At 39.5% G+C, this 18,748-nt stretch overlaps 1 protein-coding gene across 5 annotated transcripts in view; it reads left to right on the forward strand.

Annotated features, from left to right (window-relative positions):
* The window catches only part of LOC132391285 (rho GTPase-activating protein 20-like), a 406,086-nt gene that overhangs the window by 10,546 nt on the left and 376,792 nt on the right, over nucleotides 1-18,748 (forward strand). For 4 of the 5 annotated variants that reach the window (XM_059964247.1, XM_059964246.1, XM_059964248.1 and 1 more), the window contains exon 2: nucleotides 5,078-5,163. In XM_059964247.1, coding sequence (XP_059820230.1) covers nucleotides 5,078-5,163 — 86 coding nt within the window. Of the gene's footprint in view, nucleotides 1-5,077; nucleotides 5,164-7,199; nucleotides 7,324-18,748 lie in introns of those variants that run through there. The other variant, XM_059964250.1, reaches the window with a different exon arrangement.

Consider the following 18,748-nt stretch of genomic DNA (forward strand, 5'->3'; position numbering starts at 1 on the left):
TGACACCAAACACTCTTGAAAGTTTTGGCTGCTAGTCAACCCCTGACCTCCAAAAATCATTTTTTGAATGACTAGCCTACAGCCTCACCACTGAGTGTGAATCAGGCTAAATTGCTGATTGCCTGAATTGATTGACATCAGCTCAACTTAAACTTCTGATTTAAGATGATGCTGCTGAAAATGGGTGACAGCTTTCTGGCGGTTAAAGCAGGAAGTACAACTAAATACTTTATTAATAACATTTTGTGGAAAATTGTGATAAATGATCATTGCAAACAATGAAGATGTGAGGCTAATCCGAGGGTTGAGGCGTACAGGGGTGATGCAAAGTCAGAGTGAGGTCAAGGCATCTTCAAGTAGGAGTGGTGAGAATAAGGTCAAGGTCAGGGTATGTGAAGCGGAGGAAAGTCAGAGCAGAGAAGTTTCTGAGCCCATCCACCTAAACCAAGGGCGAGATTGGATTGATCTAAGCTTGGGTCAATTTCAAAAGGTCAGGTATGGGCCGAAACGTGGTGGCAGAGTCCAGGCCCAGAGCATATTGATGTGACAGGGCCCAGGCCCAGAGCGTATCGATAGGACAGTGCTCAGGCCCCAGAGCAAGGTACGACCTGGTATTTGGATGATTTAAACTCTAGGCCAAATGGATTGAAAAGCTTGGGCGTCAGGACCAGAGGCAATGGTCAGACCAGTTCTGCTTGGTGTTCCATGACGCTTACTCCACTCTATGCTGTACTGAGGCTAAGGCTTTAGGCCTGCTCCTGCTGCTCCAGGCTTTGTGCCTGTGAGCTCTGCAATGTTTTACTTCACTGTGTGATGAGCTGAGCCTGCGGCTGTGGACCTGATCTGGCTGCTCCGGGCTTCAAGTCTATGGACTCACTTTCATTCTGAATGCTGTTGCTTGCTTTTATTGTTTGCATGATCTGTGTTTTTTTTTCTCTCTGTGCATTGGATGCTTGTTGGTTTTTTTTAAATGGGTTCTTTCGGGTTTCTTGTTTTGTGAATGCTTTTAAGGAGAGGAATCTCAAGGATGTATAATTTAAAGAAGATAATAAATCTTCTTTGAACTGTGTAATGCATCAGTAAAACACAAGCAATACATGCAAATACTGGGCAATGATATTGACGCACTGCCTGAACAGGGTGATCTAAACACCACTGATTTTATTAATTGCATCAATTAAATAGTGGATGTAAAATTAATCAGATTATAGATGTGTGGACGTTTACAGAGCACTCACAAATAATGGAGAATGTTTGCCATCCAAAAGCTACATAAGTATCGGCATTATTTGTAGAAACATCAATATTTTTCATAAAATATTTTCATTTGTAATGTTCAATTAGACCTGTTGGTAATTAACACTTTTTAGCAATGCAATTTGATGTCTGCTATTGTGATTCTAAGTGGCTCTACATTTGTAACATTGCATTGGACATAAGAAATTTTAATAGTTTGCAGGTATTTTAGTCATGGATAAACAATTACTGTTGATTATTTGTTCAATATGTGACTGATAGATGTTAAGTATTTATTTTGAAAATATTAAGTAGTATTCTGTCATAGTTTTGCATGACTAGAAATAAACCATCTTTCAGTTTTATTTATTTTGTCTAATTGAATATTTATTGTCTGCCTATAATTAGCAATTGAACTTTGTAAAACATCTTTGATAATTAATTCACAAAGCCTTTAAAGCTAGAGTGGTAATGAAATGCTATCATATGACTGCTCCAAACTTAGATGGAAAATATACTTGCCACCTAAAACTACTTAAAATTCCCTGCAACCAATTTTAATTCCCAGTCTCTGAATCAGATGATGAGAGAAATTGGTAAGACATTGAGGCACATTAAGATATTTAATTGTCATTATTTTCTCCTAGCTGCCCACCTCCCCTCATTGTATTTCTTAAGGGATGGGATAGGTGGTCCATTCTGCATATTTATTTTCTTTTTATTAAACTGCCTGTTTATTATATCGGCTCTTTACTTAGTCATCTATCCCATCTGAAAAAAAAATGGCCAAGCCAATGCTAAGCACCAGTCATGCTCGTCATCTGGAAGAGAGATTCCAGAATGCATGAATGGAACTGTATCTATGGCTTTATATTCTCCTTTGGGGGATCAGCTGCCACAACAAGTCTACAACCAATGCAATCTCACTGGTTCTGTTTATCAATTTTAGCTCAGTGTTTAACCCCATCACCAAGCTTCAAAACCTAGACATCTGTACCTTCTTCTGCAAATGTATCCCCAACTTCTTTATCAAGAGCCCACAGTCAGTGCGAATCAGTGATAACATCAGCTTCTCATTGGTAATCCATGAAATGCACCTCAAGGATGTGTGGTTAGCCTGCTGTTCTACTCTCTCCACACTTATGACTGTGTGGCTAAGCACAGCTCAAACATCGCCTATAAATTTGCAGATGTCATCATTGCTCTTGGTAAAATCAAAAAACATAGGATAAGGTGTTAATATCCCTTGTGCCAATAGGTCATGAGCGCTTGCTCGAGACTGCCTTGATGTTGGGAGTGACACAGGGTTGATATGCAGGGCTTTTCAACCCTCCTTCCTTGATTAGCCCACTACATCTCTGGAGGGCTCGACAATGACTTCTTGTGTCCCAGAGTCAGCCCCGATTGTGTAAAATTTCAGATGGTGACAAGGGAGTGTCCAAAAGTGAGATAGATCAATTGGTTGAGAAGCGCCACCACATCCTTGCACTGGATGCCAGCATTCAGTGCAAGGATGTTGTGATGCTTCTCAAGCAATTGATCTATCTCACTTTTGGATGCCTCCTTGATAGTGGACTTCAGGAGGAGGAAGTCAGAAGGACACACACCAGTCCTCATTAAGGGGTCAAGGATGAGCAGCTACAAGTTCTTGGGCATCAACATCTCCGAGGATCTATCCTGTGTCCAAGACATTGAAACGATCATGAAGAAGTCATGTTAGTAGCTCTATTTTGTTAGGAATTTGAGGAGATTTTATTTGTCAGCAAAGTACCTTACAAGTTTCTATGGTTGCACAGTGGTGAACGTTCTGATTGACTGTATCACAGCCTGGGATGGAGGCTTCAATGCATAGGCTACCAAAAGGATGCAGAGGGTTGTAGACACATCCAGTTCCATCACAGGCACAATCCTTACCACCATCAAGGACATATTTAAGAGGGTTGTGCTTCAAGAAGGACATGGGAGACCACTCACAGAATCTTCCTCCAAGACAACCACTTGAAAAAAAAAGTGGTTGCCAAGGTTCTGGCAGAGTATGGCACACCAAAAAAAAAAGATTCCCCTTCATCTATAGACTTCTGAACAGTTCATGAGCCCTTGAACACTAATTTGTTTTTCCTTGTATTTTGCACTATTGATTTATTTTGGAATTTGCACTGTACTGCTACTGCAAAACAACAAATTTTGCATCAAGTAAGTCAGTGAGCATAATAATAAATAAACAAGTAAATCAATAACACATATTGAATAGATTATTTAAAAATGTGCAAAAACAGAAATACTGTATATTAAAAAAAGGTGAGGTAGTGTCCAAAGCTTCAATGTCCATTCAGGAATCAGATGGCAGAGGTGAAGAAGCTGTTCCTGAATTGCTGAGTATATGCCTTCAGGCTTCTGTATCTCCTACCTGATGGTAACAATGAGAAAAGGGCATGTCCTGCGTGCTGGAGATCTTTAATAATGGACGCTGCCTTTGTCAGATACCACTCCCTAAAGATGTCCTGGGTACTTCATAGGCTCGTGCCCAAGATGGAGCTGATTAGATTTACAACCTTCTGTAGCTTCTTTCGGTCCTGTGCAGTAGCCCCTCCATACCAGACTGTGATGCAGCCTGTCAGAATGCTCTCCATGGTACAGCTATAGAAGTTTCTGAGTGTATTTGTTGACATACCAAATCTATCCAAACTCCTAAATAAGTATAGCTGCTGTCTTGCCTTCTTTATGACTACATCAATGTGTTGGGACCAGTTTACATCCTCAGAGATCTTGACACCCAGGAACCTGAAACTGCTCACTCTCTCCACTTCTGGTCCCTCTATGAGGATTGGTATGTGCTCCTTCATCTTACCCTTCTTGAAATCCACAATCAGCTCTTTCGTCTTACTGACATTGAGTGCCAGGTTGTTGCTGCAGCACCATTCCACTAGTTGGCATATCTCACTCCTGTTTGCCCTCTCACCACCACCTGAGATTCTACCAACAATGGAATTGTCAGCAAATTTGTAGATGGTATTTGAGCTATGCCTACCCACACAGTCATGTGTATACAGAGAGTAGAGCAGTGGGCTAAGCACACACCCTGAGATGCACCAGTGTTGATCATCAACGAAGAAGATATGTTATCACCAATCCACACAGACTGTGGTCTGCCAGTTCCAGCATGTTCTTCTTACCTTTAAATAACAGCGGAAACACCTTAATGACCTGGCTCAGATTATATTACCGTGATGAAATTGTTTTAAATAAAAGGTGTTCATCTGTTCAGGAAAGCATCCTGTCTTGTACCAATGCAATAGTTTATGAACTATTATATTTATTATACATATAGGCAGAAGCCAATGAATAGCCAAGGTAATTTGCACAAGGTTTGAAAGTTTGAAAGTTGGCAGATAGTAGTATTTCCTGTGAGGTAGTTGGATGACCAAGCTGTCCTTGCAGTGTGTAATTAACCACAGCTGTGCTGCTAGATTACACTGAAAAATTGTCAAGTTATTCTCAATGCCTTAAAGATTTTGGACACAGGAATTTTGAAATATGCTTTTCAACTCTTACACCTGTTCTGTATAGGTTTCTTTGGAACACTGTTCACTGGGTGACAGCCAACCCCTTCTGGATTTCTGAGCATCTGATGCTGGCATAAAAATGAATAAAATCTCTGACATACTGGTATCTCCAGATTGTCTTGGGGTACCCATGCTAAAACAAAGCTGCTAAGATTGCTATTGGTAAAATTGCTAATCTGATTAGAGTATGAAACCTGTTAAGTTTCCTAGTGGAGGATAAATTGATATACAGTAGTTGACTTCCATTATTCATTGTTAACTTTCTTCTCCTTACGCAGAAAATGAAGAGTTTGGCCCAGAGACGACAGTCGGCACCCTCTTTTATGATTAGCAAAGCACTTAACAAAACTAGAACACTGTCCAGGTAAATATGCCTGATAAGATACTGCATTGTTTTGAAATTTAACAATCTCATGTAAGGATTAAAAATGATATTTAGGTCAAAAATCATCCACTGTTGTTCATAACAAAATGTGATCGTATTACTTTGATAATGAAACTCAGACCAATTTGGTACATTATTATTATTTTGCTACCTTGTTAAAACAAGGAAAAATGCTGAAAAGCCCATGGTCAGTGATTAGAAGGTGATTCCGCATGGCAGAATTGGCATTTCTGTGCATTGCTTGATTCACATTTAATTTCTTCTGATAGTGCATATGCTTTTCATTAATATATCCCATACATCAAAGTGATGTAATTGAATTTCTTGGATCGGCAATGCAGAGGAGGTCTGTTTTGAACTATCTGTTCTCAAACTTCTCTGTGAGTTTCTATGAATCTGATTAACATTTGGCAGGATCAGATGTACCTTCATTTCCAAGAAACTTTTTGAGAATGAATTTTTGAAATGCCTTTCTTTGACAGCACTTTCGGGCCTAAAATGTGCTCCGATATGATATCATTGTGGTATGTGCAAGATAAGGTGGAGATGTTGTTCATGTCACTCAGTGTTTCAGTTTGAGGGCTTGCCGGAGACTGATTGTTGATGTAGTGACTGAAGAATCCAGAAAGCAGTAACTTAGTTAAAAAAAATCATGAAAATCTGATAGATAACGACCATCTATTTGCCCTTGAAAGGAAGAGGTATGGATAAACATGGCTGCATGGCCAGCCTGTGACTAATGATACTGAACTCTATGTAATAATGCTCATGGAATGTCTGCATTCATTGCAGTCAATATACTGTACTTTGAAATATGGCTGCTAGGGGAATTAAGCAAAAGTGACAAAATGTTGCATTTCATAAACTTCACCTGAAAATTGGCTTTGGAACTAGACTAGAAGAGAGAGGCAGCAGAAAGCTGCTACAAATCTTGATCTCCATGAAGAATCGAAAAGAGTTTGGCCTTACTATTCTAGTGGCTCTAAATCACCTTTGAATGTCCTGAGGTTTTGAAAGGCACTAAAAATTGCAAGTACTTAATTTCTATCTTCAATATTTTAAGGGCACGAGAGGCTACAACAGTCATTTGTATATGTCTGTCATGTCATTGTGGAACGAAGTATCATATCCATTAACTGTAGCTTGCGTTGGGAGATTTGAAAAGTATTTCCTACTCTGTTTCTTAGCTAAAGAAGTGTCATTATGCAGTACAATATATGAAATTGCACATTATTAACTGAATGTGGTCAAAGTGACCATTGAATAATGTTAAAAAGATAATCATTGGGGACCAAGTGCTGAATCCAGACTCTGCCAAAATTCCAGTTAGGAAAAGCTACTCAATTTCCATGGATATTCCTGAAAAATTTGGATGAGAAACCACTGCTTCTGGAATTTAGGAGGTGACGTTTAAGTTTAAGTGGACAGAATAAAAGTAAACATAACACTGACAACACCAGTACCAAGAGCATATATCAATCAGAAAGGAAAGAACAGACTCTGTTTTCCTGAAAAAGAAAGTTGATTATTGGCATAATAGATTTCTTTATAACTATGGTTTAAAATTAAGGTTTTGAGAGAGTAGGTACCAAAAAGTGCTTCCACTTACAGAGACTATAAGATACACAAAGAAATCAAACAGTGAATACAGAAATACCTGCTTCAACAAGGAGACAATGCCACAATGTTTTGAGAACTCTGCTATATTAAGAGAATGCTTTAAGAGAAGACAAGAGCCCTTCAAAAACTGCTGCACCTGAATTATCTCCTTCCTCCAGGTGTGCAGAGTTCCACTCATACTAAATGGACAAATTGTGCTTTATACCATTAAGTATGCTCAGAAAATTCTCATTTGTAATTCAATGGCCACATAATACTTACTCCATTATTTTACAGTAATATATGGTGAAGAAACTCTATTCTGTTGAGATGTGCTTCCTAAAACAAAGAATGACGTGTGTTCATAAGAAATGTACACAGGAGGAATTTTTTTCTGCTTGTGTTCACTTCTACAGCAAATCGCCTTCTTGAGAGAGAATGCCTGGCATCCTGTTGATGAATGAAAATTCATTGGCTGTACCGGTTTCATTTTGCAAGCTTTATAGCTTACTGATGAGATTCTACCATTGCAGCAAGCAGGTAATTTTACATGAGATCGATGTTGTATACTGAAAGCATTAGTCTGAAAACCAAGCAATGAATTTATGAAGCATTCCTCTGGCATTAATGCTAATCTGAATATTTTTGCCAAAGTAAATGAAACTTGGATGTCATCTGAATTCTGGAAACAGTAGGTTCCCACCCAAATTTTTCCGGAATCTCCATGGAAGTTGAGTATCTTTTTCTAACTTAGGTTTTGGCAGACTCTGGATTCTACCTATTTTCACCTTGGTTCCCTAATTATCATTTTTAGAACCAGTGACTTGACTGATTTTCTATAGTGCTGCTCCCTCTGAATAGCACCTTGGAATGGCTAATTGCTGAAAGCATTCTTTGCTTGGAGGAAATTCTTGACTTTGTTTGGCAAACAACAGCAAGAGATTTAACTGGATCCATACACTTCAGCAGATGTTATTATTATTATTATTATTAATTTAACTGCTGAGTGTCAACTGAGGTGGTTCATGGCAACAAGGCAAAAAAAAACAATTAATATTTGAAAATGCTGATTACTGCTAAAACATACCATGGTAGCATACATTATATCTAAAATTATAGCAAGTGTCTCACTGGGTTTTAACACTGAAAGGAATACATGGACTGCTGACATTCACTGATCTATTGACTGCAGGCAATCCTGGCAGTAGAATGAATTTGAAATTTGAGAGCAGTGTTTGATTAAAGTGCTTAATAACAGATGCCCAAAGAGGGTTTTTAATCTTTTTTTTGCAAAAATATTACTCTTCAAAATACCATCCTTAACATTTCATCTAATGTTTGAGTTTGAGTTATTTGAGTGAATAATACAAGCTAAAGCTTTTTGATCACAAAATATAAAAGCAAACAATAAAAATGTTTATAATTATATATTGTGGAAAAGGGGGCTAATGTAAACATAGGTCCCTTGGAAGATGAGAAAGGGAAATTTATATTGGGTTATATGTGATGGCTAAGGTCTTGAATGATTACTTTGTGTCGGTCTTCATAATGAAGGACACATCTACCATACCAAAAAGAGATGTTGTAGATGTGATGGAAGGTGAGAACCTCAGTGCAATCACTGTCACTAAAAGATAGTGATAGGCAACCTAGTGGACCTAAGGGTAGACAAATCCTCTGATGCTGATGCGGTGCATCCCAAAGTACTAAAAAAAAGGCTAAAGTTATAACAGTTGCTTTTGTCATACTTTATCAAAATTCTCTGGACTTTGGGCTGGCCCCAGAGGGTTGGAAGATAACCAAATGTCACACCGCTGTTTAAGAAAGGATGTAGGCAAAATACAGGCAACTATAGTACAGTTAGCTTAACATCTGTGGTTGGAAAAATGTTTGAAGCTATCATTAAGGAAGAATTAACAAGGTATCTGGATAGAGGTGTTCCCATCAGGCAGACATAGTATGGATTCAATGAAGTTCTGTGTAGAAGAAATAATATTAAATAATTGGAAAGAGATGAAATAAGATTGGAAAGTGTAGAGTCTCTATGGATTGAGTTAAGAAATGACAAGGGTAAAGGACCCTAATGGCAGTTGTATACAGGCCTCCAAACAGCAGCCAGGATGTGGATTACAAATTACAGCAGGAGATAGAAAAAGTGTGTCAGAAAGGTAATGTCATGATAATCGTTGGGGATCTCAACATGAAACTGGATTGGGAAAACCAGGTTGATACTGGACCTCAAGAGAGAGGATTTGTAGAATGTCTAAGGGATGGCTTTTTAGAACAGCTAGTTGTTGAGCCCATAGGGGATCAGCTGTGCTGGATTGGGTGTTGTGCAATGATCCAGAGGTGGTAAGAGAGCTTAAAGTTAAGGAACTCTTAGGGAACGGTGATCACAATATGATTGAGTTCAGATTAAAATTTGAGAGGGAAAAAATAAAATCTAATGTATTGGTATTTCAGTGGAATAAAGGAAATTACAATGGCATGAGAGGGAACTGGCCGAAGTTGACTGGAAAGGGACATTTGCAGGAAAGACAGCAGAACAGTAATGGCTGGAGTTTCTGCAAAAAATGAGGGAAGTGCAAGACAGATATATTACAAATAAGAAGAAATTTTCAAAGGGGAGAAGGACACTACCGTAGCTGACAAGTGAAGTCAGAGCCAAAGTAAAAGCAAAAGAGAGGGCATTCAAGGAAGCCAAAACTAGTGGGAAGATAGAGATTGCGGAGCTTTTAAAAACTTGAAGGTGGAAAATAAGAACGTCATTAGGAAGGAAAGGATGAATTATGAGAGCAAGCTGATGACTAATAACAAAGAAGATACTAAAAGCTTTTTCAAGTATATAAAGGGTAAAAAAGTCGAGGGTAGATATAGGACCAATACAAAATGATGCAGGAGATATTGTAATGAGAGATGCAGAGATGGCAGAGGAACTGAATGCATATTTTGCATCAGTCTTCACAGTGGAAGATGTCTGCAGTATACCGGACATTCAAGAGTGTCGGGGAACTGAAGTTTGTGCAGTGAAAATTATGACTGAGAAGATGCAAGAAGCTTAATGGTCTGAGGGTGGATAAATCTTCTGGACCTGATGGAATGCACTCTCAGGTTCTGAAGGAAGTAGCTCAAGAGATTGCAGAGGTATTAAGGATGATCTTTCAAGAATCGATAAATTCTGGCATTGTACCAGATGACTGGAAAATTGCAGATGTTACGCCACTATTTAAGAAGGGGGGGAAGCAGCAGAAAGGAAAGTATAGGCCTGTTAGCCTGTCATCAGTGGTTGGGAAGTTGTTGGAATCGATTGTTAGAGATGAGATTACAGAGTACCTGGAGGCACACGACAAGATAGGCCAAAACCAGCATGGTTTCCTGAAAGGAAATCCTGCCTGACAAACTTACTGCAAGTCTTTGAGAAAATTATAAGCAGGGTAAACAAAGGAGATGCAGTAGACGTGGTGTACTTGGATTTTCAGAAGGCCTTTGACAAGGTGTCACACATGAGGCTGCATAGCAAGATAAGAGCCCATGGAATTACGGGGAAGTTACTAGCATGGGTGGAGCATTGACTGGCCAGCAGAAAACCGAGAGTGAGAATAAAGGGATCCTATTCTGGCTGGCCGCCGGTTACCAGTGGAGTTCCACAGGGGTCAGTGTTGGGACCTTTGCGTTTTACGATGTATATCAATGATTTGGACTATGATATTAATGGATTTGTGGCTAAATTTGCTGATAATACAAAGATAGGTGGAGGAGTGGGTAGTGTTGAGGAAACAGAGAGTCTGCAGAGAGACTTAGATAGTTTAGGGAAATAGGCAAAGAAGTGGCAAATGAAATAGAATGTTGGAAAATGTATGGTCCTGCACTTTGGTGGAAGAAATAAATCGGCAGACTATTATTTAGATGGGGAGAGAATTCAAAATGCAAAGATGCAAACGGACTTGAGAGTTCTTGTGCACGATATCCTAAAGGTTAACCTCCAGGTTGTCAGTTGTGAAGAAGGTGAATGCAATGTTGGCAATCATTTCTAGAGGTATAGAATATAAGAGCAGGGATGTGATATTGAGGCACTATAAGGCACTCGTGAGATCACACCTGGAGAATTGTGTGCAGTTTTTGTCTCCTTATTTTAGAAAGGATATACTGACATTTGAGAGGGTTCAGAGAAGATTCATGAGAATGGCTCCAGGAATGAAAAGGTTATTGTATGAAGAATGTCTGGCAGCTCTTGGGCTGTGTTCCCTGGAGTTCAGGAGAATGAGGAGGGATCTCATAGAAACATTCCGGATGTTAAAAGGCCTGAACAGATTAGATATGGCAAAGTTATTTCCCATGGTAGGGGATTCTGGGACAAGAGGGCACGACTTCGGGATTGAAGGATGTCCATTTAGAACTGAGGTGCGGAGAAATTACTTTAGTCAGAGGATGGTAAATCTGTGGAATTTTTTGCCACGAGCGCTGTGGAGGCCAACTCATTGGGTGCATTTAAGGCAGAGATAGATAGGTTCTTGATTAGCCAGGGCATCAAAAGGTATAGGGAGAAAGCAGGGGAGCAGGGATGACTGGAAGAATTGGATCAGCCCATGATTGAATGGTGGAGCACACTCGATAGACCGAATGGCCTACTTCTACCCCTATATCTTATGATCTTATGTTAGCAGTCATTCCTCTGTGAGATCATGCTGTCACAAAAGTGGATCAAGCCCTCCTGCTTTTGATCCCCCGAGTGTCTCCCAGCATTGAGTGTGCTCCCAATGGTGTTGATTACTGTGGATGGACATTTCAGGCCTATCCCTACCTGATGTAAGATGGACCCTAACGCTCTCACAATGGTCACCAGGAACACACAACATTATGATCTTGCTTTAGTTGTCATTAAAGTAAGCCTTCACTGATATTAGTGCACAGCTCAAGACAGCTTTGGAACTGCTCGATCTGCTCTCCTAACATGCACTGAGCACTTAAACCTGAAAGGATGGCCTGTTGCTGAGCTGTCAGTCAGTGGGCACTTTGCTGACAGCATTCCATTGTGCAGGCTTCTGGAAAGGCAAGTCTTGTCAAAATGGGATGATTGTCCTTGTTTTGGGAGACAAGACAACTCACTGATGGACATTCTGTTCATATGCCTGTAAGGTGTAAGGCTGCAGTTACAGGCACATGGCATTCTGATGATAGTCCCTTGCCTGCTGCTGTATCTTATGGTCTTATGGTCTAAGTTTAGGCATTATCGATGGAAAGAGTCGGCATTTTGTATTGAGAGCCTTCATCAGGATCTGGAATTCCAGCATCTGCAGAATCTCTTGTGTTTATGAATTCATGAAGGGCAATACTGTTTCACAAACTTACTGGTGGAAGTCTGAGATATAACGAGACAGTGGACTGAAGGGAATAGGTGGATATTGTGTACTTGTATTTCCAGAAGATGTTCCTTAAGGTGCCACATAAGAGACGTGTCAGTAAGATAAGGATGCATGGAATTTGGAGTAATGTAGTAGCATATATAGAGGACCAGTTCTGAGAGTTGGGATAAATTATTCACAATATAGATTAACGACTTGGAACAGCAGACCAACTGCAGCATATCTAAGTTTGCTGATGACACTAAGTTGAGTGAAAAAGCAATTCATGCAGATGGTGTGGATTAAGTGAGTGGGTAAGGGTTTGGTACAACATTGGTAAATACAAGGTTGTCACTTAGAAGGGAAAATAGAAGATCAGCTTATGATCTAAATGGTGAAATATTACAACATGTTGTTGTGCATAGGAACTTGGGAATGCTTTCACCTAAATTCCAAAAGGCTGGTTTGCAGATGCAACAGGTTATTAAAAAGGTAAGTAGAATGTTGGCCTTCATTGATAGAGGGATTGAATTTAAGAGCAGGGAGGTTATGCTGCAACTGTACAGGGTACTGGGGAGGTCGCACCTGGATTATTGCATGCAATTCTCATCTCCCTACTTAAGGAAAGATATACTGTCTTTGGAGATGGTCCAGAAGGGGTTCACTAGGCTGATTCTGGAGATGACATGATTAGCCTATGAGAAGAGATGGAGTCATCTGGGGCTATACTCACCAGAATATAACTTGCTTGTTATAGGAACATATAAAATTATGAAAGGGGTAGATAACAGAGAGGCAGAAAAGTTGTTTCCACTTGTAAGTGAGTCTAGAACTCGGGGACATAGCCTGAAGATTCAGGGGAGTAGATTTAGGATGGAGAAGAGGAGAAACAGCTTTTCCCAGAGAGTAGTGAATCTATGGAATTCTCTGCCTAGGGAATCAGTAGAGGTTACCTCATTAAATATAGTTAAGGCACAGTTAGATAGATTTTTGCATAACAGGAAAATTAAAGATTATGGGGAAAAGGTACATAGATGGAGCTGAGTCCGCAGTCAGATCCACTATTATCTTAATGAGTAGTGGCTCAGGCTTGATAGGCCAGATGGCCTACTCTTGCTCCTATTTCTTATGTTTCTCTTTTCTCTCTTTCTTTCTTTCTTTCCTTCTCTCTCTCTCTCTCTCTCTCTCTCTCTCTCTCTCTCTCTCTCTCTCTCTCCTCTCTCTCTCCTCTCTCTCTCCTCTCTCTCTCCTCTCTCCTCTCTCTCCTCTCTCTCCTCTCTCTCTCTCCTCTCTCTCTCTCTCTCTCCTCTCTCTTGAAGTGGCATGGTACACTTCCACAAGAACCAGTTCCCCTGTAGAAATATTTCTCATATTTATTGTGCAAATTGAGGGTTAAGGTGCCATCTGACAGCCTGATTGTTCACAGTTCCAGAATCTGCTGTTTTAGTTTTGGTTTTTAAATTTGCAGGCTTTTCTAATTTGTAAGCTCATATCATGGAATCAATACATCCAGAACCATGTTATCTTATGCCCTTGAGATAATGCAGAATGAGCTCTGAATCTGAAAAGGATGGGTTTGTGAATATAAGTTACAAAAGACAATTTACTAGAAAAATAATAAAAGAGTATTATAGTCAAGAAGTCATTGGTATTCTATATGGGAATGATGTAATTTTGTTCAGTGTAGTCTTGAACTTACCTTTTCAAATGAATACTAAGTTTGATTAGAAAAACTCGTAATTGTCAGTTTTATAACTTTTCCTGTTGCCATTAATGTCAAGTTTCTTATTTAAAATGTATCTTATTTGTTGCCTTGCAAGATATGTTTATATATAAACCAAACTCCATGGTTTAACTTTTTCAAAAGTGACTTTTTTACTCTTTAAATGTTCACTCCCAGTGTAGGGCTTGGAATATTTGTGCACAAGGCTGGTCGGTTTAGTAATAATTATTTTAAAAATTGATTCATGTTTCTTACAGAACCCACTGGCAACATTTTTCTCCAGCTTGCTTTATTAACTAATCTCTGAATATAATCCACAAGAAAACAATATTTTCTTTGGATTCTTATGTGCAATTACATTAAGATTTAATTCACTTTTAACTTCTATATTATTTTGGAAGGATATAAATGGTTAAAATATAACATCTATATTATTTTGAAAGGAAATAGTAAATGGAACAAGCCAATAACTTGACACATATTGATTATGGACTGCAAAGTGTCATTTAGAATTTAAAAATAAAAGAGACCCAGAACTAAAGCTAAACATATTGACTTCAGTTATCTCTTTTTAGAATTAGATATCACATGTTTATTCACTTGAAACTTTTCTTGCTTGCTGCACCCCATATTATGACACTGGGTAAAACTATCCCATGGTCATATTCTTACTTGGCTGTGCTATTTCATTCTGGGTTCCCCTCCTCTTCAGTTCCTTTCTTTCATAGAACAGTTAGCATAGAACACTACAGCACAGTATAGGCCCTTTGGCCCATGATATTGTGTCAAACTTTTAAACTACTCTGAGATGAATCTAACCGCTCTCTTCCATATGGCCTTCCATTTTTCTTTCATCCATGTGCCTATCTGAGAGTTTCTTATATGTCCCTAATGTACGTGCCTTCACTACTACCCCCTGAGAGCGGATTTCATGTTGTGGGTAAAAAAAACCTACCTCTGACATTCCCACCCCCCCCCCCCACACTTTTCTCCAATCACCTTAAAATCATGTCCCCTTGAATTAGCCATTACTGCCCTGGAATAAAGGTCTCTTGTTATTCACTATCTATGCATTTTATCATCTTATATATCTTATATACCTTTATTAAGTCAGCTCCCATCCTCGTTCGTCATAACTCAGTCAACCTGTCTTCATAAGACGAGCTCTCTAATCTAGGCAGAATCCTAGTAAATCTCCACTCCACCCTCTCTAAAAATTCCACACCATTTCTATAATGAGGTGTCCAGAACTGAATACAATACTTACAAGTGTGAAGTAACTAGAGTTTTATAGAGCTGCAACATTATCTCAAAGCTCTTGAACTCAATCCGCTGAATAATGAATGCTAATACTCGTATACTATACACCTTCTTAACCACACTATCAGCATGCTTGGCAACTTCTGTAGACACACACTCCTAGATCCCTCTGCTCCTCTACACTGCTAAGAATCCTGCCATTAACTCCGAACACTGCATTCAAGTTGACTTTCCAAATTGTATCACTTCACACTTCCCTGAATTGAACTTCATCTGCCACCTCTCAGCTCAGCTAGATAGAGTGGATGTGGAGAGAATGTTTCCTATAGTGAAGGAGTCTAGGACCAGAGTGCACTGGTTCAGAGTAGAGGGACATCCATTTAGAACAGAGAAGAGGAGGTGCCAGAGGGTGGTGAATCTGTGGAATTCATTGCCACAGATGGCAATTTGAAGTACATTTAAAATGGAGGTTGATTGGTTATTAAATAGTCAGGGCAACAAAGATTACAGGAAGAAGGCAAGAGAATGAGGTTGAAAAGGGATAATAAATTAGCCATGTTGGATTGGCAGAGCAGAGCCAATGGCCTGAATAGCCTAATTTTGCTCCTATGTCTTATGGCATTATGGCCTCTGCATAACAATGTCCTGTTGTAATGAATTACAATCTTCCACAACCCCACCAATCTTCATATCATCTGCAAACTTACTAATGCATCCTTCCTCTTCCTTGTCCAAGTAATTTATAAAACTCACGGAGAGCAGGAGTCCCAGAACACATCTGTGCTGTCACTGATCATCAACCTCCAGGCAGAATTTGCTACACCCTCTGTCTTCTGTGGGCATGCTGATTCTGAATCCATTCAGCCTTGTTTCCCTGGATCCCATGCCTCTTGACTTTCTGAATGAGCCTATCATGGGAACCTTGTAAAACGCCTTTCATAATATACCATGTCCACTGCTTTACAGTCATCGATTTACTTCCTCAAAAAAATCAATCAGGCCTGTGAAACATGACTGCCCCGCACAAAACAGACTATGCTTCTCCAAATGGCTGTAAATCCTGTGTCTAAGAATTCTCTCCAATACTTTTCCCACCACTGATATACTGTAAATCTCACTGTTCCATAATTCCAAGGATTATGTCTGTTACCTTTCTTGAACATTTGTCACCTCCAGTCTCCTCATACTACTCCTGTGGCCAGTGAGAATGCAAAGATCATCACTAAAGGTGCAACAATCTCTTCACTCACTTTCCATAGTAATTTGGGAAACATCCCATCTGGCACTGGGACTCAACCTATCGCAATACTTTTCAAAAAACCTAGCACACCCTCTTTCTTAGGGTTGATATGTTCCAGCATATCACCCAACTTTACATTGCCCTCACATTCACCAAGGTCCCTCTCACTGGTGAATACTGAAGCAAAGTATTCATTAAGGAGCTCCTCTACCTTGTCCAACTCTTTTTCTCTGATCAGTCCTGCTCTCATTCTAGTCGTCCTCCTGTTCTTCATGTATGTGTAGAAGGCGTTGGGGTTTTCCTTAATCCCTCTTGCCAAGGCCTTCTCATATCCCCTTCTGTCTCCTTACTCAATTCTTAAGGTCTTTCCTGACTACCCTGCAACTCTCTTCAGCCCTCTCTGATCCCTTTTTATACCTTAAGTGTGTTTCTTTCTTCCTCTTGACTAAATGTTCCATATCTCATGCAGATATTCATGGTTCAATCAGTCTTATTGTTGTTATATCTTTGTCCTCACTCATCCCTTCTTCAAGTTGGTCTTTCCCTTTGGGAGGGAGTTGACAGATGATATGAGGTAATGTTGAGAATGAAGTGCCTGCAGTGACTGACAGCAGAAGCAAGTTATGGCCCTCAGATGCTCTCCTGCCCTTCTTTTCAGAACTGCGTTGTTTCAATCATAGAACATAGAAATCTATAGCACATTACAGCCCCTTTAGGCCACAATGTTGTGACGACAATGTAATTTACTCTAGAAACTGCCTAGAATTACCCTACCGTATAGCTCTCTATTTTTCTAAGTTCCATGTACCTATCTAAGAGTCTCTTAAAAAACCCTATTATATCCCCCTTCACCACCATCACCAGCACCCACCACTCTCTGTGTGAAAAACAGGCATCCTGACATCCCCTCAATACCTACTTCCAAGCAGCTTAAAACTGTGTCCCCTCGTATTAGCCATTTCAGCCCTGGGAAAAAGCCTCTTTCAATCCATACAATCAATACCTCTCATCATCATATACACCTCTGTCAGGTCACCTCTCATCTTCCATCGCTCCAAGGAGAAAAGGCCAAGTTCACTCAACCTATTCTCATAAGGCATGCTTCCCAATCCAGGCAACATCTTTGTAAATCTCCTCTGAACTCTGTCTATATCCACATCCTTCCTGTAATGAGGTGATCAGAACTGAACACAATACTCCAAATGGGGTCTGGCCAAGGTCTTATATAGCCATAACATTACTGCACAGCTCTTGAACTCAAACTTTAAACTTTTAAACAAATCCTTTAGCTATTTCTACTTACCTCTTAATAAAATATAGAAAATGCTGTAAATATTCACCAAGTCAGGCAGCATCCATGGAGAGAGAAACATCATCAAGATTTCAGGAGAATAATTCTTCATTAGAAAAGTGAGAAAATAAATGTATTTTATGATGCAGAAGGCTGAAGGTGAAGAAAACAGAGGGTGTAATTGGCAACAGACAAAAGTTGCCGAAGTAATCATTAATTTATATAGCAGCTGATAAAGGTAAAGAAACAAAAGAGAAAATTGAAGTTAAAATATCCAGCAGCATTTCCAGAGAAATGTAAACACTAGAACAACACACATATACAATATTGGAGGAAATCAGCATGCCAGGCAGCATCTGTGGAGGGGAATAAACAGCCCTAATTTAAAAAAAAACATGAGTTACCTGAAATGATTGAATTCAGTATTGAGTCCTGAGGATTGCAACGTAACTAGACAGAGATGAGATGATATTCTTCAAGCTTATATTGGGAATTATTGGAATAATGTAGAAGGCTGAAGACAAAGAAGTCACACATTGCGACTGGAGTGAGAATTAAAATGATAGGTGATCGGATGCTCAATGTCACCTTTGGACATGTTCTGTAAAGTGATCACTCAAACTAAGTTTGTTTTCTACAATATAGAATGCCCATTGTAAGTAATGAATGGAATATGCAAAATAAGAAACAAAGGTTCCTGAGAAATTTGGGTATTGATGGCAAGGGACAGTAGACTAATGGTTAAAAAAACACAAGTGAAGTGAGATACAAACAACTAGTGATGTCGGAAGAGCAAATGTATAAACTGCTGGAAAAAAACTCAGTAGTTGTGCATCATCTGTGGAGGCAAAGAGATTGTCAGCCTTTCAGTCCAAGGGCTTGTATCAGGACTGAGACTGTAGAGGGAAGATAGGTAGTATATAGAAGTGAGAGGGAGGGGTGAGGGAGTGGTAGGTGATAGGTAGAAACTAAGAAAAGAAGAAAAATAGGCAGATGGAATGAGAATTGAAGTGATAGTCCACTCTTGGATGTGTACTGCAAGGTGAACATCCTAACTGAATGTTTTTGGTCTGGGTTATTTGCTAAGGTGATGAAACATTTGAATTTCT

This window comes from Hypanus sabinus, chromosome 3 (genome assembly GCF_030144855.1).
Source record: "Hypanus sabinus isolate sHypSab1 chromosome 3, sHypSab1.hap1, whole genome shotgun sequence".
NCBI lineage: Eukaryota > Metazoa > Chordata > Chondrichthyes > Myliobatiformes > Dasyatidae > Hypanus > Hypanus sabinus.